The sequence below is a fragment of the Lissotriton vulgaris genome, chromosome 5 (genome assembly GCF_964263255.1).
Source record: "Lissotriton vulgaris chromosome 5, aLisVul1.2, whole genome shotgun sequence".
In the NCBI taxonomy this organism is placed as follows: domain Eukaryota; kingdom Metazoa; phylum Chordata; class Amphibia; order Caudata; family Salamandridae; genus Lissotriton; species Lissotriton vulgaris.
Genome location: NC_141693.1, coordinates 905,366,200 through 905,392,481, shown reverse-complemented (window position 1 = coordinate 905,392,481; position 26,282 = coordinate 905,366,200). Strand labels below are relative to the sequence as shown.

The 26,282-nt window shown below is 45.5% G+C and overlaps 1 protein-coding gene across 1 annotated transcript in view; it reads right to left on the bottom strand.

Annotated features, from left to right (window-relative positions):
* The window catches only part of CC2D2B (coiled-coil and C2 domain containing 2B), a 1,912,120-nt gene that overhangs the window by 27,800 nt on the left and 1,858,038 nt on the right, over nucleotides 1–26,282 (bottom strand). The window contains exon 38 of the mRNA XM_086919535.1: nucleotides 15,582–15,704. Within this exon, the coding sequence (XP_086775661.1) occupies nucleotides 15,582–15,704 (123 nt within the window). The remainder of the gene's footprint in view (nucleotides 1–15,581; nucleotides 15,705–26,282) is intronic.

Below are 26,282 nucleotides of genomic sequence, written 5' to 3'. Positions count from 1 at the left end.
TATGGGCCTTGAAGCCCATAGGATTCAATGCAAATACCGATTCGGTATTTACCGAATCGGTAAATACCGAATTTGTCAAGGGTGCAGGGGGTGTCACTTTGACACCCTCTAGCACCCCCAAAACGGGCATGTGTGCAATGTGGCACACAGATATGCCCTAAGGGCACGTCTGTCAGTCACATGGCACATGTGTACATGCACAGTTGTGCATGTACACAGGAATCAGTATTTTACCATGGATTTGTATTCCATGGTAAAATACTGATTCTGAAAGCCATGTGCCAATGGAAAATTGGCTACCCACATATCAATCTAGCATTTTCGGACAAACACATTCCCAGAAGTGAAGCAAACAGGCGAATAGAAAGTGACTTTCTTTATGACAGTTTTATGGCCAATGTCTGTAGACGGAGATGCCTTTCTTGAGACAAGAATGCCTTGCATTGTTTCGTGTCCAGACGAGCCCCTAGGAAAAGCAGGACTCTTTTCTTAAGAGTTTGAGATTTGCTTTCGTTCACAGTGAGACCTAGGGATGCAAAGAGATTGCAACACTCTGCTATGTCGTTCTGTACTCTGCAGCTTGATGGATCTTCGACTAGCCAGTTGTCCAAGCACGGGAAAACCTGGATCCCTGAAGAGCGTAGTGCTGCCGCTACCGGAGCCAGCCATTTCGTAAAGATCCTTGGAGCTGACTTGAGGCCAAATGCGAGGGGGAGGGGGACCCCTGAGCGGAGTTATTGGTGGTTTGGTGACAAACTCCAGGGTGTGTCCATGTTGAACTAAGTCCAGCACCCACTGATCGGATGTAATCCGCTGCCACTGTTTTTGAAAGGCAGATATCTTCGCGCCCACAGGGAGGGAATGAAATAAGGTTGGCGCCCGGCTGATCTCACTGTTTCCTGTGAGTGTCTCGCCCCTGATTGTTTGTGCGCATACGTCTGCCTTGGTGAGAGAAACTAGCTGTTCCGGACTGGCGATAAGAAGACTGATAATTTTGCCGGTATTGAGACTGATATTGTCTGCCTTGTTGGTAGTAACTTCCTCTAGAGGAGTATCCAGGTCCTCTAGCACCTCTAAAAGATCCTCTCTTATATTGTAATGAACCTAGGGATCTTGCGGTGTCAGTGTCCATCTTGATTGCTTGGAGAGCCTCGTCGATTTGTTTTCCAAATAGAGACTCTCCATCATAAGCCATGTCCAAGATCTTTAGTTGGACCTTGGACCTAAAAGTGGTAACCTTTAGCCAGCCCTGTCGTCTGAGAACTGCAGCTCCTGCCAGTTGTCTAAAGTTAGTATTTGCAATATCCAAAGCGCAGTCAATGGTTTCTGCAGCTGCACGTTCCCCCTTCATTAAGATCTTGCGTGCCTCTTGCCTTTTATCCTCTGGAATTAGAGTAATCATACCAGCCATCTCTGACCACATTTGGCGATCATAGCGCCCTATAATCGCCAAAGAATTTGCAGCTCTGATCGAAGCAGCAGCCATGGTGGAAAATGTCTTACCGCTAAGGTCCAACCGACGCCCCTCCTTATCTGGTGGTGTAGTGATGGGGGTGGCTGGGTTTTTCAATCTTTGTTCCGCGGGTGTCCAATGAGGCATGAAGGACTATTGAGAGGAGCGCAATATTTTTTATCAATCCTTGGTAACACGGCCGGCACAGAAGCAGGATTTTTCATCACTTTGATTCCTTCTTTCCAGGTATAATCTATAATAGGAATGGCTCTTGACACCTTCCTAGTTTCCTCTTTAAAATCATGAAGAAAATATTCTGTCTGTTTCACTGTTACCAGTAGTTGAAATCTAGTTGCAGCGAGCTGCATAAGATTATGGAAGCCACCTATGTCTTCAGGTGGTGAGTCTGAAGGTTGTGGAGTTGGTGGAGACGGCATGGGAATAACGTAAGTATCCCACGCATCTAATGGAGGATTGTCTGGTAACTCGCTCTCCTCCACTTCTTCATCCGAAGAAGTATCCGGGGTGTGCGTAGGCAAATCAGGTTGAGGTAGTTCCGTTACCAGAGACCTAGGTGGTGGAGTCTCAGGATGAGGAACCGGAACTGCAGGTTGGGGTGGAGGCACGACCTGCTGCGGCGGAAAACATTGTTTATAGTCTGCCAGCATGGCCTGTAAATCCTGTATAAGGCTCGTGGCAGATGGCTGGATTCCGAAGGACGAGACCTCCTTTGGTATTCTGTCTGATGAGGCACTACAATGTCCTCCTGATAGTAATGTTCGGAATAGTCTTCATCCTCCTCATCATCCTGGCACTTAATGTTCAATTCTGAAGGATGGTGAGCTATCCCAAAAGCTCCCTCGTTGTCATCATCCTCAAAATTACCCTCCTCTTCATGAGCATAAGTCTCTAAGAGATGGGAGGGTGTAAGTGGCAAGATGTAAGCACCTTCTTGCCGCTGGTACGATATTAATTGAAAAGTTTTAGAAGAAAGTGGCGTAGAAAAAGCCTGTATAGTGGTTGGAGGATTAGCTGAAGCAACAGCTATTAGTCTTGATGGAGGCGTCGACGACGGGACCATCGTCAACGGAATCGACGTCGACGGAGTCGTCGACGGAGTCAACGTCGGCGGGACCATCGCAGACAAAATCGTCGTCGACGGGGCCACCGTCGACGGACTCGACGTCGACGGAACCACCATCGACGGACTCGACGTTGACGCGACGGGACCACCGTCGACGGACTCCTCGTCGACTTCATCGACGGGCTCATTGTCGACGGACTTTGCTTCTTCGTCGACGGTACCGTAGATGACTTCGTCGATGAGGGCTTCAATGGTGTCTTCGTCGACGAGTGCTTCTTCGATGACGAGACTGTCGTCGACGGACCGTCGACGATGGTTCTTTTGTCACAATGTAGATCTTAGTAGACAGGATAGGAGAGGTGATAGCTGTGGTGGAAATCATAGCCGTAGACAAAGGAGCAGAAGATGAGATGGTAGTCACAGGTGAGTAGACAGAAGAGGTCTTACTCACAGTTTGGTTTTCTTTGTAGATTCCTTGAGAGCTGGGGCTTCAGGGAGAGAAGATGAAGATCTCTGTGAAGAGCCCGAAGTGGAGTGGGAGGTTTTAACATGCTTTCTCCCCTCACTTGGATAATCCTCCTGCGATCTAGCTCTCTTACTTGATGTCGAAGCTCTGTCTTCATCATCAATTGAAGAGGATTTGAGCCATAAGAGGACTCTGGCCTCCCTATCCCTCAAGTTCTTGGAAGGGAAGGTGCGGCAGATCTTACAATTTTCTGCCTCATGTTTTGGATGAAGGCAATAAATGCAGTCCTTATGTTGGTCATCTTTTGACATGTTCTGCAAGGTTTAAATAAAGCCTTTTTGTCAGACATCCTGAAGTTGAGAAGAAACTGAGTAGAGACTCAGGGAGACTCCCTTCCACACGACGTGCAGTGAAAATCTGAGGAGAACTGGCTCTGCAGAGAGGGTTCTAGAGGGTGCTGTGAGCTGATTGGTTGGAACAAAGACTTTGGTCTTTTTAGCATAAGGAGGTAGATAGGCTACTACAATCTAGGCCTCAGGCCATTCTCATAGGGCCTACTACTGTAATTTACTTTTGTCACTGCTTTTTTATATACCGTGGGACTCCCACGTTGGCGACGGGGAATGATTCAGGCATGTGAATTTATGAAAGATACCCCAATACTGGGTAAAATTAGCTTACATCTAGAGTTGCCATCTGGCCAGATTACTACCAGCACCACCGTTAATTTAATGTCTCTGCTGGTACAAACATAAGCAAAATCACCTAAAGCCGGTATTTTTAACCCTTATCTGTGCATACTTCAAAAGCAAATATGAATAGTAAACACTTTTAAATGAATTATAGAGCTGTGTTAACTATCCTTGCCTCATACCTAAAGTAAAAACTGACAGGAAAGTAATGTTACCAATGAATACATTAGAGTTTAGCTACAGTCTGATTTAGTGTCATGTCCAGGCCTTTGAACACTCTTAAAACTACAACAAATGGCCGGTATTTTTCTTTTGGAAAGGTGCCAATCCTACGTACATATGATTGGCTAATGTAATTTACTTATACGTCCCTAGTAAAGTGGCACACCATATACCAAGGGCTGGTAAATGAAATGTTACTAGTGGGCCTGCAGCACTTATTGTGCCGCACACTTACATAGCCCCTAAAACATGTCCCATGCCTACCTTTGCAGCTTGTATGCAGTTTTAAACTGACAATTTGACATGGCATAAAAACCCATTTCCAGTCCTAAATCTCCCCTTTTATTACATATGTATTACTGTAAGGTAGGCCCTAAACAGCCCATAGGGCAGGGTGCATTGTAATAAAAAAGTTGGACATGTACTTTAAATTGTAGATGTCCTGGTAGTGGAAACTTTCACTACTGTGAGGCCTATCTCTCCCATGGGAATAACATTGGGTTACCTTATTACATTTGGTAAGTGTTAACTTCTGTTTGGGAGCAGGTGGAAATGTCATGTTTGGTATCTGATGAATTGTAATTTAAAGCCCTTTCTAAGGGTAAACTCAGATTTTAAATCACAATTTTGAAAATGCCGCCACTTTTAGAAAGTAAGCATTTTCTTGTCATAGCCATTAGGTGCATGCAGCATATTTCTTGGACAACATGACAAGGTGTAGTTGGCAGTTGGCCTTTGTATATTCCTCCCAGACAGCCACACAGCAGGATGAGTAGATGTTGTCAGGATTGCCATTCAAGGCAGGATGGGAAGTATAGGTGTGCACAGCCCTACTTGCAATTGAAAGACATTGCCTCAGTTCACACTCAAATAACTTCACACTAGCCTATTGTGACTATGGAAAGACTAGGACCAGGGCAGGGAGGCAGAAAATTCAAGACACTTTTGTGAGAATGGAGGGGATCCAGAATTCTTTTCTACTTCGAAGTGGGCACCAGATATAAAAATAGGAGTCTCAGACCCGCTTTTCATTTCACTTCTACACCTGCGGCAGGACTCTCAGAGTACTGCCCTGCCACCTGTGGCCTGCTGTATATTTCTGAAGACTGCCCTGCTGCTCCATGAGGACTGCTTTGCTGCCTTAAGTCTGCCCTGTGCTCTCAGAGGATGCCCTTACTGCTTGAGATATGTACTTCTGCTTGAACCGAATACTCCCAGAGTGACTCCAAAGTCTAGTTGGCTGGCCTCCAGATCTAAACCTCATGGACATAAAAGGCTCCAACATCCTTTAACCCACACCTGGACACAGCTGAGTGAGTCCTGACCCTCTAAATAGTGCCCCTCTAGTCCCGAACCCTTGGAAGTGGTGCTAAAGGTGCCAAGATAGCCCAAATCCAAAATGTGATACTTAAAACATTTCCTGCAAAAAAGTCCTCTGAGAACCGTGAGGGAACTGGGACCTACCTGCTCGCCAATCGGCAAAATGTGCATCACAGATCGAGTTGACTTCACTGTAACTCCCACTACGTTCTACTCCACAGCAGCAAATCCTGTTCAGTGGCTCCTCTTTGAAAGGGTATCTGGCCTTCTTGCACCCTTGTCTGATACAGCTTCCAGCTTTGTCCTGCTGGAGATTTTCAACTTACAAAAAAGAGACTAATTCCAATCATAGAAATCTTCACTGCGTCTTCATCCAGTAGCTCCCATACAACAACACCTCTTATTCAGACACCGCCAGCTGCCGTGTCTTGCTGAACTTTACCTTCTCAGGCATTTTTCTTCCAAAATTTTCCTTAGTGCAAAGTAAAGCAGACACCATTTTGGGCGGCCATAACTCTCAACTTTGCCCTGATCTTCTGCGACTAGATGTCCGCAGTTTGTGCTTTGATCTCTTAGGCACTATTTTACACTTTAAAGTTTAAAAATCCATATCTCCAGTTCTACTAGTTGGATTTTTGTCATTTTGGTGACAAATAATTTATCTAAATGTACTCAGTTTTCTAAATTTGGTGTGGGATTTTTCTTCTATCATGTTTCCACTTTATTACCGTGTAATCGCAGAAAGCAAATTACAGTAGGATTAGAGGAAGGAAAAAAAGTTGGAAAAGAGAAGATTTGCATGTCACTGGCATAGACACAGTAAGAGAAGCCAAGAGGGGAGATTATATCACCATGGGAGGTGGTGTAGAAAGAGAAGATCTCCAGACAGAGCTTTGGCAAATCACAACTAGTAGCGAGGTTGGTATAGATAGAATAACATCCCAAAACACTGAAAAAGAGCAATCAAAGAGGTAGAGTGAGATCCATTTTAGGGATAGGAATATTAGGAAGGAGAGTGAAAGTTGTGGCTTGGTGGGGTTTAGAGGGCAGGTTGGCTGCTTTTGAGAAGAAATGTGTGTGTTTTTTTTAGTAAGTAGTTCTGGATCACTTGCCATTTACGAAACATATGTCACAGTGTAATTATGGTTTACAACGAGCAATGTTGATATAAAGATGCTGGAAACTTTCACAGCACTAGCTAGCTTCCACAGCTCACTCAGTTCATTTACCTCGCTTTCCTCATTTTCATCCTTTCTTGGTTATCCTATGATCTCAGCTTATCCCCCCTGATTTTGGTAGCAGTAGTTGTGGGCCTGAAGTGCACAGGTTTGTCCATATCCTACACTAAGGGTGGTCTCCAGGGTTGCTCAAATTCCAGGAGTTCTGGTTCTTCTTGGGATTCATCACAGAAGTATTCTAGCACATGCTGGTAAGTAAACTTTGGTCCACATGTAAACCTGTGTGCTTTAGTGATAATTGTGCAGTTTACTGTACTCCCAGGTTACGGAGCAGCAGATATAACACAGTGAAGGAACGAGTCAATCCTACATTTCACATTACGTCTGACTTGTAGCAGGAAGAGAAGTGCCTCTCTCACTTTTCCTTGTTTCTTCCTCTTCTTTTCCCTGGAGATTGCACCAGAGATCCTTACAAATTGGCATGAGCTGACTCTGTCAGAAGGGTTCCGTTTGCCTCGAACCACCTGCCCACAATATTTACTAGTATTAGTGGGTCTTGACAACAAGCTTCTGGAGAGAGGAATTTAACAGGGATGATCCACTGTATCAAATGCTCTAAAAAATCAAGTTATACAAGTAAAGGTGGGATATGGTTGCAGAGAGCTGAGGAAATATAGTTAGGTAGCAGAGTGAGTGCTCTTACTGGTGATTGGGGGGCATGCAAATGTGATCAAAATGGATAAGAACGCTGTTAGATGAGAGATGTATAATAATATGGGTTAAAACATGATATTTCAGTATTTTGATGAAGTTCAGAGGCAGAGATACTGGACAATGTTTGAGGGGAATGGTTGACAGTAGGTGTACTTATAAAAAGGGAAGTACTAATGTAGATTTGAAACAAAGTGGGTAGGTTAAACATAAAAGAGAGGTGTTGAATGTAATTTGCGAGCTAAAGGATGGACTTAATGATTTTAGTATAGGAATGAGATGTATTGATGAGGGGGTGTAGAAGTTAGAAAGTTCTAATCAGTGATGTGGTGGGTGGCTAAAGATGATGAAATAAATAGATGAGATGCTAAGTACGGTTGATAGTTTGTCTCTCATGGTGGCGGCCTTTGTGGGGACAAAATCCTTGGCAGTGATTTAGGAGCATGTGATCGGAATGTGTTAGGAGGACTAAGTTGTTGATTGTGCATGCTAGTCTTCTAGGCTTTGGCTGTAGGGCACTGATACAATTATGAAAAAAGGTGGGTTTTGCATTGCTTAAGGGGAGTGTTAATGTGACTAAAGCTTGCTTTTGGGAGAGGATGTGGCATTGCGGCCAGAGCTGCCTACTTTGGAACCTTGGGAACCAGGTTTGAGCTTCGCCGTTAGCTCAACATGCTGTTATTCTGGGAAAATCATAATGTGACCTTAGTTATGTAACTGATGCTCAGGTAAAGTACTTCAGTGCCTTTAGAAAGAGAAGATGATGGTCTCCAGTCAGACCTTTGGCAAATCACAACTAGTAGAGAGGTTGGTATAGATATAATAACATCCCAAAACACTGAAAAATAGCAATCAAAGAGGTAGGATGAGATCCGATTTAGGGATGGAATTATTTAGGAAGGAGAGTGAAAGTTGTCGCTTGGTGGGGTTTAGAGGACAGGATGGCTGCTTTTGAGAAGAAATTTGTGTGTGTTATTCAGTGAGTAGTTCTGGATCACTTGCCATTTACGAAACATAGGTCACAGTGTAATTATGGTTTACAACTAGCAACGTTGATATAAAGACGCTGGAAACGTTGACATCACTAGCTAGCTTCCACAACTCACTCTGTTCATTTACCTCGCTGTTAAACCTGACATCATTGGCCTGAGTCTCTCCTCCATTTTTTTTCAGTTTGCCTCCTCTGTTTACGATGTTTTTGCTGGTATATCGCTTTGGGCACTGTGCCACTGCTGATCAGTGCCGCAGTGCAAGTGCTCCCTATGTTATATTACCGTATTGATTGGATTCCATGTTTGGCTTATTTGGTTTACTGTCAGTCCCTAGTCTAGTGCACGAGGAGTGCCGGGGCTTGTAAATACAAATGCTGCTCGTGGGCTTGCAGCACACGTTGTGCCACCCACAAGAGCGGCCTAGTAAAAGTATGTCTGAAGGTCTGCCATTGCTAGACCCACGTGCAGTCTGGTACTGTCACACGGACTGCGCGAGTACACCTACTTGCCAGTCCCCAACCATTCCCTTAACTTCATGTTAGTCACCCCTATGGTAGGCCCGAGGGCAGGGTGCATTGTAAGCGTAAGGTTGGACAAGCCTGACGAGGTTGGCATGTCCTAATAGTGAATTACAGCCATATTCGTTCTTCACTATTGTAAGGTTGCCTGCTCTCCATAAGTTAGAATGGGATGCCGGGATTATTAATGGTATAATCCTAGCGGGCTCGGGGAGCATGGCACAATGTCGAGTTTGGTATCCCTGAACTCAGGGTTTAATAACGCATCCGTTTGGGTGGATGGTTTCTGGACTCTGGGTTTGAAAATAGCACTTTAGAAAGTGGCTATTTTCTTGTCTAACTATTTGTGGTTTCTGCTGGTTTGGTGTGTGTGTGATAGGGGCTGGGTGGCTCCAGAGTTCTGAATGAGTCAGTTTGGGATGAGTGGTACATCTGCATTGAGAGTAGGGGAAGAGTAGCTCCTGATAGTCGGCCCTGCCCGATACAAGGCTGGCTCCACCTCCTGCCGAGCGACAGAGAGCTCTGCTCCTGCCAGTGACAATACTGGCTCCACCTCCTGCTGGGCGTCTGAGGACCCAGCCCTGCCTCGTGAATAGGCCAGGTGCCTCTGCCTGGCTACACCCACAACAGGCCCGGGATGAGGGGGAGCTCCCCTGCATGGACCAAGGGATCAAAGCCAAAAAGGGGTATAAGAGAAGGACCTCTGAACCAAGACTTTAGATCAATTCTGACAAGAAACCCTGAACCAAGGACAAGAAGCCTGCTGATCCAAGGACTTGCCTACCCCTTCTGCCAGTGTGCTGTTTGCTGGGGGGAATCCTGCAGTCATTTCTTTATTTTTGCCAAGGAACCAGGAGAGAGGAACTGTGTGTGTACTCTCAAACTTTGCCGAGGAAATCTCCAAGGGCTGGAAGAGTGATCAGACATTTTCTTGGAATGGTCTTAAGGCAGTTGTCTAACTTTTTTGAAAGCAAATATATTTTTAAGAGTATGTCACATTAAAACTACTTTGAAGGCAATTCACTTGGGAAGTCTGGGTTTGAGAAAAGTGCATTGCACAGTCAGGTTTGAAATAAACAATGAACCAAGCACCAGATATTCAGATCAGGAGAGAAGCCTGGAAGGATTGTTTTATGTGAAGAAGGCTTCTATGGGTAGCATGTTGACATGTAGGTATGTGCTGCTATAATTGGTGCAAGGGTATTTTAAAATGTGTTATTAGCCATCAAATAAAACAGTTGGCCATACAGACATTTAAACATATGCCTAGCAAATATAGCATAGGCGTAACACTGACTTCGGGGGAGTTCACTGTTCCTGCTTTATTACAGATGTCGTTAGTTTGAATCCCAAGGCACTCTCAGCTTTAATTCCTTCGGAAGTAGATAATACGAGTACCTTATAACTGGTAATAGGAAAGCTGCTATTTACAGGGCTTCGTAGTGTACATTCAAAATGTTGAGCACTGGCAACAAATACCGTGATGGCAGATTGAGGACTAACAGCATAAAGCTTCGAACTTTAAACAATGTAATACACAGCAGGGAATATATGTGCAGAAATTACAGGCATCAGTCTGAAAACAAAACATGGATACACTGTGACAAGGAAGATTAGATCACAACAAGATATATATGCCAACTTTAAATTGCATACACGTGTCATTAAAATCCAACCAAGTAATTTCATACTTATTTATTAAAATGTCTTCTCACACCTTCGTTTTCTTGGCAGACAAGTGGTTCAAATCATATTATCGACATTCTTTAGCAGTCTAGCCCACAAATTACTACAAACAAAGGATAATCTTTTGGGCCAATAACAACTTCATTGATTGAGTCTAGAAGAATTGTATGCTGGATTCAGATGTAGAAAGTTCGGAGGCCTACTCATGAATTACTTTTTTGTTTGAGGAAGACCCTGCACCGAATTTCTAAAATAGTAAGTGCCGGTGCTCAAAGGGGTCTCAAGAACCCGTGGGTGGCGATGCCGAATGCGGGAGTTACTAAATACCAAGACTGTATAGCCTTGATTCTACGCATGCTTCTTTCTTCTCATCCACCACCACACATTCATAGCCCCTTCATGTTACTCTTTCTGGGTATTTTCTTTCTTCCCTGCTTTTTCATTTTGTCATAATTTTTCCTCCTTCTGTCCCCTATTCTGTTTCTCTCTCTGTTGCTCTGAATTATAGTTTTACGGAAAAATGAGTGCCCTACCCCAGCTGCAACCATCGGCTCAAATTAAATCACTAACTGAATGTGATCTGTGCAGGAGTGGGAGGCGAGATTGTGAGCACTGACGACCGACAGCAATTGCAGCATGTAGAAGATGAGGTTCAAAAGTGAAGGAGGAGCTTTAAAGGACGCCACATGAGGCAGTTACAAGATCTGACACCCTGGCTGCTAACAAGAACCAAGCCCGGGAGAGAGGGACACATGCTCACGAGCACTGTCCCCGCCAACTGGCAGCGGAGACGCTTCAAAGCCACGCAGGGACCACAGCCACGCAGGAGCCTCCTGACTACTCCCATTTTGTGGGCAGACAGAAAAAATAACAGGTGGAATCCAGGGTAAATACGACCTAAGTTCTCCCGGTGGGATGGAGTTGGGTAGGGCCTCCAGCATTCCATTTGTTCTTTTTTCTGGATGCGTTGGAGTCTTTTCTGAAGTTTGGCTGTGGTTCCAGCGTAGAGGGTGTTTCCGAAGTCCAGTCGGCTGGTGACAAGAGCCTGGGTGACCGTCTTCTTGGTTTCAGTGGGGATCCAACGGAAGATCTTTCTGAGCATGCGCAGGGTGTTGAAGCACGATGATGAGACGGCGTTGACTTGTCTGGTCATCGAGAGGGAGGAGTCCAGGATGAAGCCCAGGTTGCGTGCGAGATCAGTTGGCTTGGGAGTGGTGCCCAGGGCAGGGGGCCACCAGGAGTCGTCCCAGGTGGATGGAGATGATCCCAGGATGAGAACTTCCGTCTTGTCTGAGTTCAGTTTCAGGCGGCTGTTCTTCATCCACTCGGCGACGTCTTTCATCCCTTCATGTAGGCTGGTTCTAGCGGTGGCTGGGTTGTTGGTGAGGGAGAGGATCAGCTGGGTGTCGTCGGCGTAGGAGATGATGTTGAGGTTGTGTTGGCGTGTGATAGCTGCGAGGGGGCTCATGTAGACGTTGAAGAGGGTGGGGCTGAGCGATGATCCCTGTGGTACGCCGCAGATGACTTCGGTGGCCTCGGATCTGAACTGGGGGAGGCGGACTCTCTGGGTTCTTCCGGCGAGGAAAGAGATGATCCACTCCAGTGCCTTTTCTTGGATGCCGATGTTGCTGAGGCGCTCTACTAGGGTGCGGTGGCATACAGTGTTGAACGCTGCGGAGAGGTCCAGGAGGATGAGGGCCGCGGTTTCCCCGTTGTCGAGCAGGGATCTGATGTCGTCAGTGGCTGCGATGAGAGCGGTCTCGGTGCTGTGGTGGACTCGGAAGCCAGACTGCGAGTAGTCGAGGGATCCGTTCGTCTCGAGGAAGGCGGCAAGCTGTTTGTTGATGGTCTTCTCGATGACTTTGGCAGGAAAACGGAGGAGCGACATGGGGCGGAAGTTCTTAAGGTCGGTGGGGTCCGCTGTTGGTTTCTTCAGGAGGGCGCTGAGCTCGGCGTGCTTCCAGCTTTCCGGGAAGGTGGCGGTGTGGAAGGAGGCGTTGATGATGTCCCGGAGTTAAGGTGCGATGATGGAGTCGGCCTTGTTGAAGACATGGTGGGGGCAGGGGTCGGTTGGGGATCCGGAGTGGATGGTGTTCATCGTGCAGGTGGTGTCTTCAGTGCTGACCGTGGTCCAGGCGCAGAGGGTGGAGGTGGGGGGCGTTGGTTCGGTGGTTGGGTGCGTGGTTGGTGCGCCGAAGCTGTTGTGTATTTCAGCGATTTTGCTGTGGAAGAAGGAGGCGAGTGAGTCGCAGAGGTCTTGCGAGGGAGTGATGTCGTTGTTTCCGGCACTGGGGTTGGAGAGCTCTTTGACGATGCTGAAGAGTTCCTTGCTGTTGTGGGCGCTGTTGTCCAGTCGTTCTTTGCATGCGGTCTTCTTGGTGGTGCGGATCAGCTGGTGGTGTTTGCGGGTGGCGCGCTTGAGTGCAGTCATATTGTCTGTGGTCTGGTCGTTGCACCAGGCTTTCTCGAGGGTGCGACAGTTCTTCTTGGAGTTCTTAAGTTTGACGGTGAACCAAGAGGCTTTCTTGCTGCTGTGTCTGCTGGGAGGGGTCTTCAGTGGTGCGAGGTCGTCGGCGCAGTTGGTGATCCACTGTGTGAGGTTGCTGGCTGCTTCGTTGGGGTCAGTTGTGCTGGTGGGAGCGTTCTGGCTGAGGGAAGTGGTGAGCTGATCGGCGGTGATCTTGTTCCAGTTCCTGCGAGGAACCTGTTGTGGGTGGTGGTGTTTATTGGTTTGTGGTTTATTGGAAAACAAGAGACCTTTTCAGTAAAACTAAAGGATTATTTGTGTGTTAAGACTTTTGCAAATAATGACGAGAAACAAATTATAGAGAGAAGAGCATAAAACTCTTACAAATATTCCACTACAACCTTACCAGCTTGGTTGAAGTTGCCACATATCCGCAGGATATTTTCATTGTATAAGCAATCAGAATACACCTGATTCGAAGGTTTAATTCTGTTTTGTGCAACACAGTCTCTCACTTAGATCAAACATTTTAGAGTCTCAGTTGTAAGACTCAACCAGCTCCCAACATTCAGCCACACCACACTGAGGACCTGATTTTTCTTCAAGGCAGCCAGTGCCTACACCCCAAGATACAAGACCAAGATCAAGATCTCTGGTAAAACGCACTCAGCTGTATCAGTAGTTTTATCATACTGGAAAGAAGAAAATGGAATAGGGAAATGAATGTACACCACTGTTTCCCCACCTATGCACACCTTATGCAACTTCATCTAGTGGTGCTAGGACAATTTTCAGAGTGGGGGTGCTCCCATCAATGTTACATAACTGAAGTCAGAGATGGTGTGAAAAAGGTCAAAGGTCGCATAAAAAACAATGGCAAGTATTTAAAAAGAGCCACACCCATTCAGAAGGGATGTGGGTGTGTTATACAGCTGGTTAGCTTTACCAATAGCTGACTTAGTTTTACTGATACAACTATTTAGGGCCCCATTATGGTGTCGGTCAGTAAGCCTCCGACCGCTCGTCGGAGGCTTACCGACCAACATCGTAGGCTTACATTCCGACTGCCGAATTATAATGTCGGTGGTCAGAGTGCAAACCTTCTGGTCAAACCGACTGGGTTCCAATGGGCTCAAGGCACCCGTCAGCGAAGTCGGAAGCCACACATAATCCCTAATGGATGCCGTTTCCGCCATCCAGGTTATGATGTCAGTTTCCGGCAGCCTTCGCATGTCGGCCTTTCTGACATGAAAAGCTGTCGGAGAGCGATTTTGGGCACTCCTAGCATGGCCCCCTTCCACCTGGTCTTACGGTTGAGGCCTTTGGGGGCACCAATGGTGCTCCCCTTCACATCCCCGCACCATGTGGTAGGCACAGTGAGGTGCTTGCCACACGGTGCAGGGATGAGTAAAAACTTCCATTTCACAATGGGAACTTGTGCTGCCGGCGCATCCTAATCAATCAATTTTCAGGTATTTAAACATTGTGTGTTGGAAAAAAACTGACATCCTACAGCCTTTCTTTTCAAACTCCCTGTAATCCAAGATTGTCAAATAGTTCACTATACATAATTCTGTGACTTTGCAGTCAGAGAAATAAAAGCAAAAAACAATCTTCATGTTAAAACAATAAGCAACAATTTGTCAGAAAACGTCGCCTGGCATTTGACCTCTGTCTTTAAAGACACAGTAGATGTGACAAGATAAAAACAAAAGTTAAAGGCACCTTTATTGCTGATTTACCTTCTGAACTCAAGCATGATTAATTTGGGGGGTGCTGCATCACCCTGCTTCCAGCGCCTATGACTCCATCTCAGTTGAGATCAGGCAGACCTCATCCCACCTTGTAATATAACCTTCCAGTTGCTGAGCTCTCCAAGGCGTACTTCAGTTCCCCCATCGTCCATCGGCACTGCTGCCCCAATCCAGCGCCTCCTCTCCCCTCGCCCCCTAGTGCCAGTGCCTCCTTGCCACCACCGCTCTGCTTCTATCGCTATTCCCTGCCCCCGCTCACAGCTCAACCTGAAACCCACTCCAAGCCTGTGCTGTCCTTTACCCTCCTGTTGTCATGGTAATTCTGCTCTATCATCCATTGCACCAAGCATCCCACCTCCTGTCCATATTGTATATGTCCGCCTTGTACAACACTTCTTACTTTGAAGCTAGGTGATCTCCGCGAAATTCACATGCATTAATACATCCACGTAGAAGACACCTAGGGATACATACATAGCTGGCTTTTAGCATGTGCGAGCTGGACCCACGCCCAAGAAGCAGACCTGTAGAGGGGCGCAGGGGTTGCCTGCAGCACTCTCTTCGGATGTGGCTCCAAAGACTTAAACACTGTTTCTGGAGGCTGCTGGTCTCCGTGCCTGCATTTTGACTGCTCTTATTCTCATGGCTCTCTTTTCCTTACCATCAGACCTTCCTCTTGCCCCCCCCACTTTTTTACAACTCACAGACAGTTAAAGAAGGCGAATGGCAGGGAGCGACACATTTGATTTCACCGAGGGCGCTTTCTGAGCTCTGGAACAACAAAACAACATTTTATTTAGAGTTTTGCAACTCATTCCAGGCATCATATCACATCCTCACGGAAATCACAACATTCTCATTCTTCTATGGTATTTTTGGGGTTCTCCATGCATCACACAAGATTGAATGAAATCATTTATTCAAAAAAAACATTGCGATACCTATATATCCCCCAAAAATATTGAGAACAAAAATCAAAGAACAAATAAAAGTTAGAAAACATTGACTCTTTTCAAACGGTTTAATCGGGGTTCAAACCTGTAAGGTGGGCGTGTCTAGATGCTGAAAGTTCTTGGAAAATAATGGTTTCCAGAATGATTCCCTTGATAGGTCAAACTTCACTGACATTGGTGCGCTGTTTTGTTGCATGTTGAACCAAATCTACAGAAATTACATATAGTTAAACACTTTCTCTTATGATTTAAAATCATGAATTTAACTGGTTCCACATTTACAGCTATTACACATTTTGTGAGTACAATCAAAAGCTCATTCTTAAACTATGAATTCCAAGAGTCACTATATATATATATATATATATATATATATATATTCACAGAAAAAACCATAGGTTATAGTGGATATATAGTTAGGAATTTGCATTTACAAAACCTTGAAAATTCAATGAAAAAACCATAGGTTATAGGCCATATATAGTTAGGAATTAGCATTTACAAAACCTTATTTTACTCGCATAAAACCATTGAAATTCCATATATAGTTAGCTAACTATAAGCGCTAACTATATATCGTGCACCCGCAATCCACTGCTGATGATGTCACATATTACATCATTCATGACATGGTCAGTGACATCACTGATGACATCACTGATCACAACATCCAGTGATTGTATGTGTCTGTAAAGTTTAAATATGTTTCACATATTGAAGAATGAGTGGATGTATAAGTGTCTGGATGAAGAATTTAGTAGGTGCATGACTGACTGTATGAGTGAGTGATTAAATGTGTCTCACTGAGTACATGGGTTAGTGACTAAACTGTCTTAATTCGTGCATCAGTATGTTTGATGTTGTGTAAGCTGCTGCATGTGTTGATCAGTAGCTATAAGAGTGGCCATATGGGTTATTGATTGGTTGCCCAAATATTTGAATGGGAGGCTGAGTGTGTGTGTGGGTGGCTGGGAGGTGCGTGACTCTGTGCATAGATGTGTAAGCAGTTGATTCACTAGGAGTATGAGTTCAAGAGTGCATGTGGAAACAGCTATATGGGCGGTTGACTGTGCATGGGTGTGTTGGTGAGTGAATGGATTTCTCATTGCTACATGTGCAAGTAAGTACGTATGTAAAACACAATACATGTGAGAGTTGAGATATATAAATAACTGAACATAAGAGCCAGTGAATGTGTGAGTGGCTGTATCGATCACTGTGAGCTTGTATCAGGGATTATATAAGAGAGTAAATATGTGTTATTATATGTTTGAATAAGTAAGATGTGTATAACTGTATAGTTGAGGAAATGGAGGTGTGATTGATTCTTTGCATGACTGACTAGGTGTGTGAGTAACTCCATGGATGAGTGACAGTCTGTGAGTGTCTGTTTATACTGAGTGTATGTAAGGTTATATTAGAGTCTGAAGAGGTTCATTGTATTATCACATGAGTGATGTGATCAGTGATGACAAATGAGATGTCATCAGTGATGTCATTTGAGTTGTCATCAGTGATGTCATTTGAGATGTCATCATTGATATCATTTGAGTTGTCATCAGTGATGTCATTTGAGATGTCATCAGTGATGTCATCAGTGATGTCACTGACCATGTCATGAATGATGTAATATGTGACATCATCAGCAGTGGATTGCGGGTGCGCGATATATAGTTAGCGCTTATAGTTAGCTAACTATATATGGAATTTCAATGGTTTTATGCGAGTAAAATAAGGTTTTGTAAATGCTAATTCCTAACTATATATGGCCTATAACCTATGGTTTTTTCATTGAATTTTCAAGGTTTTGTAAATGCAAATTCCTAACTATATATCCACTATAACCTATGGTTTTTTCTGTGAATTTCATTGGTTTTTTAATAGCAAATATGAAAAGCTTTAAAATGTCAAGTACGTGATAGATAAAAACATTTTCGTATTTATGCACGCTGATGTGCTTTGAACGCTGCCCCCCCCCTCCCCTCCGTTGTAATCCGTCGTACCTCCTTGTCTCTCCATTTGATTGATTGTTGTCCAAGCATTTACTGTTTTAGAATTGGTTCTCTTTGGATCATTCTCTATTTACAAACAAGCACAAAGTCGCAATACTCTGTTTAGTCTTTGCAGATAGTGAAAAATCGTGTAAAAAAAATAAAAGTAATCGAGCAAAATCAGTAGGCCACTAATTGGATCTCTTTTTGACCTCGCTAAAATAGAAATATTAGGAACAACCCTTCTTGAGAAATACGAAAATAGTGAGATGAACTGAGCTCCACACCATGAGGGCTGCAAGACAGCTCGGCTCCATCACCCATCCCGCACAAAATAATGACAAACCCTATGCAAATATTAAAAATATAGACAACACACCAGCAAAGAAACAGGGTAAAACATTTTATTAAAAAACTATTTACATAACGTTGGTTTATAAGATGATGTCAGTAGTGGACCGATGTGTGAATAGATCGAAAACAGCACAAGGCTCCAAGATCCGGATAGCAAGCTCCTGGATGTTGGGTGCCATAGTTTAGAGTTCTGAATTTCAGCCTTTTTCAATGCCTGTGCTTTGTTGAATCAAAATGGCGGCTTGACACAAAGCTGACTCAAGCGTTGCTACTGATGCTATGCAGACCAAAACTGGTTTTCAGTTTGTACATTTTTCTAGATTTTTCAATCCAAGTTTGGTTGACTTTGTAGAACGATGGCTTCAGATTTTCAACATACGGTGTGGTGGCGCTGACTGGGAGGGGGCGCTTCGCTCCTGCCCCCTCCCCAAGTAAGATTTTCATACGTGAAAGTACGTTAATGGTTTTGGTCCCTGAGATGCTTCGATGTCACTACCATTCTCAAATAGCATAAGTTCTAGATGTTGGGTGCCATAGTTAAGAGTTCTGAGCAGCGCTTGTAACACTGTCTGAAGCTTATTTCCACCTACTGCAGCTTCACTATTCTCAAAGTAAGTGAGTGTCGTTTGTGGACCTGACTGCATTAGAAAACAATGTAATATGTTACCTTCCTAAACAGCTTGACGGAGGCCCCTGAGGGACGCTGTGATGGCCATGGACTCGGAGAAGACGCTTGGCTCCGACACCCTCCCCAAGTCTTATAGCACTGGTGTAGCCTGAGATCGCCCCCGACATAGGCGGCCGGCTCCCGGGGTCCGGCGGTACTTTTTGCCTTTTGATGACTCTTCAATTCTGGACCTTGTCCCACAATCCGTTTGACCTGAAGACAAGCTGTAGTGGGGCGCCCCTTTATCGTTTTAGTTGCCATTCCGCCCGCTTTTGCTACACTGTGCCTCTTCCGCCATTCAGCTGTTTTCCGCCCGCTCTTGCGACTACAGCGTCTCGCTCACCATGTAGTTGAGATGCGCCCGCTCTTGCGGTGCAGCGATAGGCGGCTGCCACAGGACTCTCAAAATGGCGGCCGGCTCTTCGGTTTTGGGCCTGGTCCACTAAAATGGCCCTGGGACACCTTGGAACTCGGACGCTTGTCTGCTAGGGCTTGGGTCCCATTCTCGAAAAGCGTCCCCTCAGCCGTGAAGATTCTACAAAAGTCTTGGGGGCCTCCGACTCCCGCAGGCTTCTGGTGGGGAGCGGCTGCCATGATTGCTCGTGGAATGGCCACGACGGAGCTACGAGATGGTAGTGGTCTCATGCTGACGCCAGCTTTAGTCTGAAACATCCAGAAACACTGTAGACTACCAATTCGATCAGTTCCGGTAGCGCCCCAACATGACCCGGAAGAGAAGAACTTGCCCTCCCCTCTTTGACTGATGGTTCTTGTTGCCTGTCCCCTCTGTTGTCATTTAACAGAACTTTTTGGACTGCTGAAAGGGGTTGTGTTCTGAACGCTGGTTGGTGGAGACATTTAGACTATATTCTTGACCTACGTTGTCGCGTAATGCGTTTTATGACACGCCGCGTTAGCGCACCCGGAAGTGATCCGAGGCGCGGCGCGCAGCGCGTAACGTAAGCATAACAGGTCATGTGACTTGTTAATAAAACTTTTCATTGGTTCATTTTACTTTTGTTAATTTAATGATGAAAAGCTTGGTCTTATGACCTAAAAATTACGCTTTTTATTATTTTCGAACAATATTTTTTTTTCAAACATATGTTATAATATTCCAGGCTAATGTACTTTCCCGGAAAATTTACAACTGTCTTGCAAGTAAAATATATTCCTTTTTCGAGAAAAAGGGCGTTTCTTCCTTCCATGACGGAGCCGTTGAGTAAAAGAGATTCGGCCTGCTGTCTTAGTCGCCGATACGCCTGATTATCAGATTCTTATCGATCACTTTATGTTGCAGACATGAAAAACACAACTGCCCTTGACCATTTATCTTTACTGCGTTCCTACATATTATACCTTTTATCCGTCATGTAATTGGACTGCTTTATTTCACTTGCCTTTTACTGATTCGAAAACAGTCACTAAAAGTAAAAACTTTACAAATGAAAATACTACTACCGTGTTTTGTTTTAAAAACCTTTATTGTGAAAATGTCAGTATACAAATACGGGCCTATAACCACGTGGGCCGGCCACGGAGCAAACTCAAATCGTATATGATGAGGAGACATTTACACTGTAGAAGAACGTAACGAGCGGGCCATTAGGTGACAAGAACAAAGGTGTCTAACAGTTGCGGAATCGGTGGACGTACATTTTGTAATTAAAATACGACAGGGCCACTTACAATAACATTTTCTAGATATACATTTGCGGGCAAAGAGTTACGAGTCCCATTTATACCGGCGCCATTTTGGGCGAGGCCGGGCAGGTCCAAGATATAGTCAAAATGTCTCCACCAACCATCGGCCAGACCAGAACCCCTTTCGGCCCTTTATGTTACAAGATGGTGTCTTCTATTCAGAAAATATTGGTGGCAGCATTTTGAAAGGAAACAGAAACAGCCGTTCTCCTAGTGAGTTTCACATTGTTACATTTAGGAAGAATGTTGAAGAGTAGTATGTGGAAAATCTGAAGCCATTTTTCTACAAACTCTCAATCAGACTTGGATGGAAAAAAAAACCTGAAGAATGTACAAACTGAAAACCAATTTTTGTCTGTATAGCACCAACAGTAACGCTTGAGTCAGCTTTGTGTCAAGCCGCCATTTTCATTCAATCAATAGCGTCCCCCTGCACACATTCAGGGACCTGGTCGTGTCTTCAGATGAAACGCATTGTAGGAAAAGAAGCAGAAAGGAAAAGGAAAAATGTTCCGCCGGACCTAGTGAAGCTGCAGCAGGTGCAAATAAGCTTCAGACAGTCTTACAAGCACTGCTCAGAACTCTCAACTGAGGCACTCAACATCCAGGACTTGCCATTCGGATCTTGGCGCCTTGTATTTTTGTTTTGTTTTTGATGGAGGGGAAAGAACAAAAAACAGACATTGAAAAAGGCTCAACAGTGCAGGGCGCCTTGTGCTGGTTCCGACCTATTCACACATCGGTCCGCTACTGACATCACCTCATAAACCAACGGGGCACCCCACGCCGACTTTCGGCGCAGCATTGTAGGATGGCCACACCAGTGCGGCAATTTGCTGGACACCACCTCGGTGCCATCCAGATCTCGGCGCGTTCATTCATTCAATAGCGTCCCCCTGCACACATTCAGGGACCTGGTCGTGTCTTCAGAAGAAACGCATTGTAGGAAAAGAAGCACAAAGGAAAAGGCAACAAGTTCCGCCGGACCTAGTGAAGCTGCAGCAGGTGCAAATAAGCTTCAGACAGTTCTACAAGCACTTCTCAGAAATCTCAACTGAGGCACTCAACATCCAGGACTTGCCATTCGGATCTTGGCGCCTTGTGCTGGTTCCGACCTATTGACACATCAGTCCACTACTGACATCACCTCATAAGCCAACGGGGCACCCCACGCCGACTTCCGGCGCAGCATTGTAGGATGGCCACACCAGTGCAGCCACTTGCTGGACACCACCTCGGTGCCATCCGGATCTCAGCGCGTTCGAGTCACTGTGCCGGAAGAGTAACCGGAACTCAGCTGAACACGCCGTCTTTCGGCGCAGCATTGTAGGATGGCCACACCAGTACGGCAATTTGCTGGACACCACCTCGGTGCCATCCGGATCTCGGCGCGTTGTGCTGCCTTCGGCCTATTCGCACATCGGTCCGCTACTGACGCCGCCTCACGTGCCAACGGATTTTCTACGCTTTTTGTAGCCCTATGTCGCATAACAGGTCATGTGACTTGTTTATAAAACTTTTCATTGGTTCATTTTACTTTTGGTTTCCTAAAGATGGAAGGCTTGGTCATATGACCTAAAAATAACACTTTTCATTGGTTTAGAACATTTTTTTTTCCCAAACGATGAAAGCCCCACCTTGTTTCTGGATCATTCAGACTGAAGCTGGCGTCAGCATGAGAGCACCACCATCTCGTGGCTCCGTCGTGGTCATTCCGCGAGCAATCATGGCAGCCGCTCCCCACCGGAAGCCTGCGGGAGTCGGGGGCCCCCAAGACTTTTATACAATCTTCACGGCTGAGGGGACGCTTTTCGAGAATGGAGCCCAAGCCCTAGCAGGCAAGCGTCCGACTTCCAAGGTGTCCCAGGGCCATTTCAGTGGACCAGGCCCAAAACCGAAGAGCCGTCCGCCATTTTGACAGCCATGTGGCAGCCGCCTATCGCTGCACTGCAAGAGTGGGAGCAACTCCACAACATGGTGAGCGAGACGCTGTGGCCGCAAGAGCGAGCGCAACTCAGCTAGATGGCCGCCACCTGGGGAGACCCGTTCACGCCGCCTCCCCCCCCCCCCCCCCCCCCGGGCCGCCGCACGCCAATTTTCGGAGCAGCATTGTAGGATACCAAAACCAGTGCGGCAGTTTACTGGACATCACCTGGGTGCCTGTCGTACATGTTGTGTCAGCCATGTGACACTGGACACAGACCGCTACTGACGAGGCCTCCCCCCGCACCACCCGGGACGCCCCACGCTGTTTTTCTGTGCTGCATTGTAGGATCCCTAAACCAGTGCGGCACCCAGGCGACATCACCTGGGTGCCGTCCAGAACTCTGCACGTTGTGCTGCCTTGGGACTATTCGCACAACAGACCGCTACTGACGAGGCCTCCCCCCGCCCCACCCGGGACGCCCCACGCCAATTTTCGGAGCAGCATTGTAGGATCCCTAAACCAGTGCGGCACCCAGGCGACATCACCTGGGTGCCGTCCAGAACTCTGCACGTTGTGCTGCCTTGGGACTATTCGCACAAAAGACAGCTTCTAACCATTGTTGCTTTTTGTGTTAATAAATGTTTAAATGTTTTTAGTTTTTGTTCTGTTCATTATCGTTAAAAGTTAATAAAGTTTTATAACCTTAATTTGTTGGAGTGTTATCTATTTTTTGAAAAACGGGTGAATGGGGCCTTGAATCGGGTTATTGTCATGTGTGGGCTTTGGAAGTGTGCTGCTGCAGGATCGGACATTTCAAACTCAAATGCACGTTCTTTTTCTTACCTTTCCGAAGCATGGAGCGCAATAGCAAGCAGAGAAAGAGTGATGCACGTGTTGAACACTACCTGACCTGGCAAGTTGCTGGCAGTGCCCCCCCGCCCGCTCCTGAAAGAGGGCACACACACACCGCCGCCCCGAGTACTTCACAAATCTTTAAAAGACCATGCGCTTGTTCATGAGGCTTAAATGGTTTATCACCTCTTCTAGAACCCCTACATCGACCCTCTGACGTTTCATGGAAAAATTACCATGTAACACAATACCAAGCCCTGTCAGCTGAAACCCCCAAGGAATCGTGGGGCATATTATCAAGGGGGTTTATCTCCGCTTTTTTGGCTTTAAAAACCATGAAAGCGGAGATAAAATTATTTCCCTATTATCAAGCTGTCGCTAACACCAGTTAGTGACACCTAAAAGGAGATAGCGACCATCTTGGGCCCGGCTTTGCATGTCAGTGATACTTATCACTAATGACATGCAAAGTGGCGTGCCAAGATGTTAGCGACTGGAAACAGTCCCTAACATCGCTACCTTCTATTACCAACTTTTGGAGATATTCGCGCTAAGCGCGAATATCTCCAAAATCTAACACCTGCCCTGAGCAGTTCTTAGCCATGTTATCCAATGGGAGGTGGATAACATGGCTAAGAGCATTAGGTCGATAATACATGAATATCGCTGACTTTTCTGCGATAATAGCAAGGTTTATCTGCGATAAAAATCGCCGATGTGCGGCGATAATTTTTGTCTCTAAACAAGTTATAGACAAAAATTATCGCTAGTTGTTAGTAATATGCCCCCGGGTTTTTGCTTGCAGAAATCGGGAGGCGGGAGACTAGCACTGAAATCAGTACTCACACGCCTGAATCAGGAGGATTGCCATGTCTGAATTCTCTACAGCTGGGGCCATAAACTACATCCGCAGGGGTAGGTGATAGCCTGGGACCAGCCTGGCATCTAAAATGGCTGCCGTGCACGACAAAATTGTGGCATTCGAAAAAAGGCAAGATGGAGCAGCCGCTGGAAGAGATATATCAACATATATCAGCCTCCTCAGCCACCCTCAGGAAACATAGGGGATTAGGATATGTCTCCCGCACCCCCTTATACCTAGTACTTTAATTAACGAAGCACAAAATGGCGAATTCCCGTTTCGCTACCAGTTTGCGGCCCAGTTCGCGGCCCGTGAAGCGCTTCTACCGTGAAAAATCATTTTTTTTTTATTTTCCCCACGGGACCCTTTAATAACCCCAACAACATTCCTAGGGGGTCAAGAGAGGGATACCTTGCCCCCTTTCATTAAATTCCCCCTTAGTTTTTCACCTTTTCTTCTCTCTCGATCCTACCGAGAGACAAGATGGCGGCCGCTCCGGACTGTCACGCAGCAAAAAAAAAAAAAAAGCTCACGCACAGCCGCTGGAAGAGATGTATCAACATATATCAGCCTCCTCACCCACCCTCAGGAAACATAGGGGATTAGGATACGTCTCCCGTACCCACTTATAACTAGTAATTTAATTTACGAAGCACAAAATGGCGAATTCCCGTTTCGCTACCAGTTTGCGGCCCAGTTCGCGGCCCGTGAAGCGCTTCTACCGTGAAAAATCATTTTTTTTTTCTTTTCCCCACGGGTCCCTTTAATAACCCCAACAGCATTCCTAGGGGGTCAAAAGGGGGATACCTTGCCCCCTTTCATTAAATTCACCCTTCGTTTTTCACCTCTTCTTCTCTCTCGATCCTACCGAGAGACAAGATGGCGGCCGCTCCGGACTGTTTAGAATGTTGACAGACACCGGAGAGCCAATCAGCTTTCTGCGCGCAAAGTTCCGATAAGCGAAAAGTAAGCGGACCGGATCGCTGCCCAGAGCGCTGTTACAGATATATATCTTGATTTAAACGTTAATTTCTCAAAAACTACTGGAGCACATATATTGAGACCTAGCAAAGGCACATCGGGCTAACAGTCCCTACAATTTTGCCAAGTTTCGTGCAAATCCATTCAGCCGTTCGAGCTAAAAGTGAGTCCAACCGCCCTATGGAAAACTCAATGCAAAAAACGCGTTTTGGGACCCCCCTTTTTTCTCAGCCCCCCCTTGACGAAACCCCACCAAATTTTCAGGAGCTGCTCAGAAACAAAATGTGCCATTTTCCTGAAAATTTCAGCCGATTCCATCCACAAACGCCAAAGTTATTAGACATAGAATTTTCAAAAGTCCCATAGGGAATTTATCCTAACTATATATACCTACTGGCGAACGCCAGTAGGTAATATATATATATATATATATATATATATATATATATATATATATATATATTGTCAGGCCATTTGTGTTGCGAAATAAATACTTGAAATCACCTCCTTGTGTGCGCCTCAATTCATGCTCTGAGGAGAAAGGAGCAACGAACAGGTATATATATATATATATATGTTTGTTTGTATAAGCTTTATTCGAGACAATTCTCATAAAAGCACATAAAATCAAAACAGTTATACAATAATACATTATTACGGATTAAAAAGTCATTAAACATGGAGTACAGCTCATACAACATTTGCATATAAAAACCATATTAACAAATAGTATTACATTAATCATTGTTGAGAGGAATACCTTGTTACCTGCTTCCCCCCAGGGACCGTCGTCTAATTGCCCATGCCCAACTCAGGTATTTAGCTACCCCTAAAATATATATATACGCTCCAAAATCCCAGGAAAATAGCTCCTAAAGGAAAGTAGCACACGCAGGGGAGGTTCCACAAAGATTTAATAGGAGAACCAACAGCAACGACGCGTTTCGCCTTGGGGCTTCGTCAAGTTGTGCAGAGAGCCGAGGCGCGCGTCGATTTAAAAAGGCAACATGCAACTCAGTGAAAGCAAGGTAGGACTGTGCAGTGAATACATGGCCGCCATCTTAGAACGGTGTGCAATACATATTCTTACAGGCAGTTGCATAACATACAACGTGGATAATCAACCATTACGATATAACATATAACAATATCCAATAATGTCCGTGAATCGGAATAGCACAGTCGCATACATAATAATGCAAGATAGAAATAATCATGCCCTGAATGGGCGTGCGGTTAGAACAAAAACACCTCATAATGCTAAATAGCAATGAATCAACGAGGGTGGCTATTGCGGCAAGATGGCGCCCAATGTACCAGCCATGCACTGGTCTGTACAGTGCCAATAGCTAAAGTTGTTATGTGATAAGTATAGTTCCACACCACAATCTTATCAAGCCCTGGTTGGGCATATGTATGCAATTCATTGAGTTAAGCATGGGTTACAA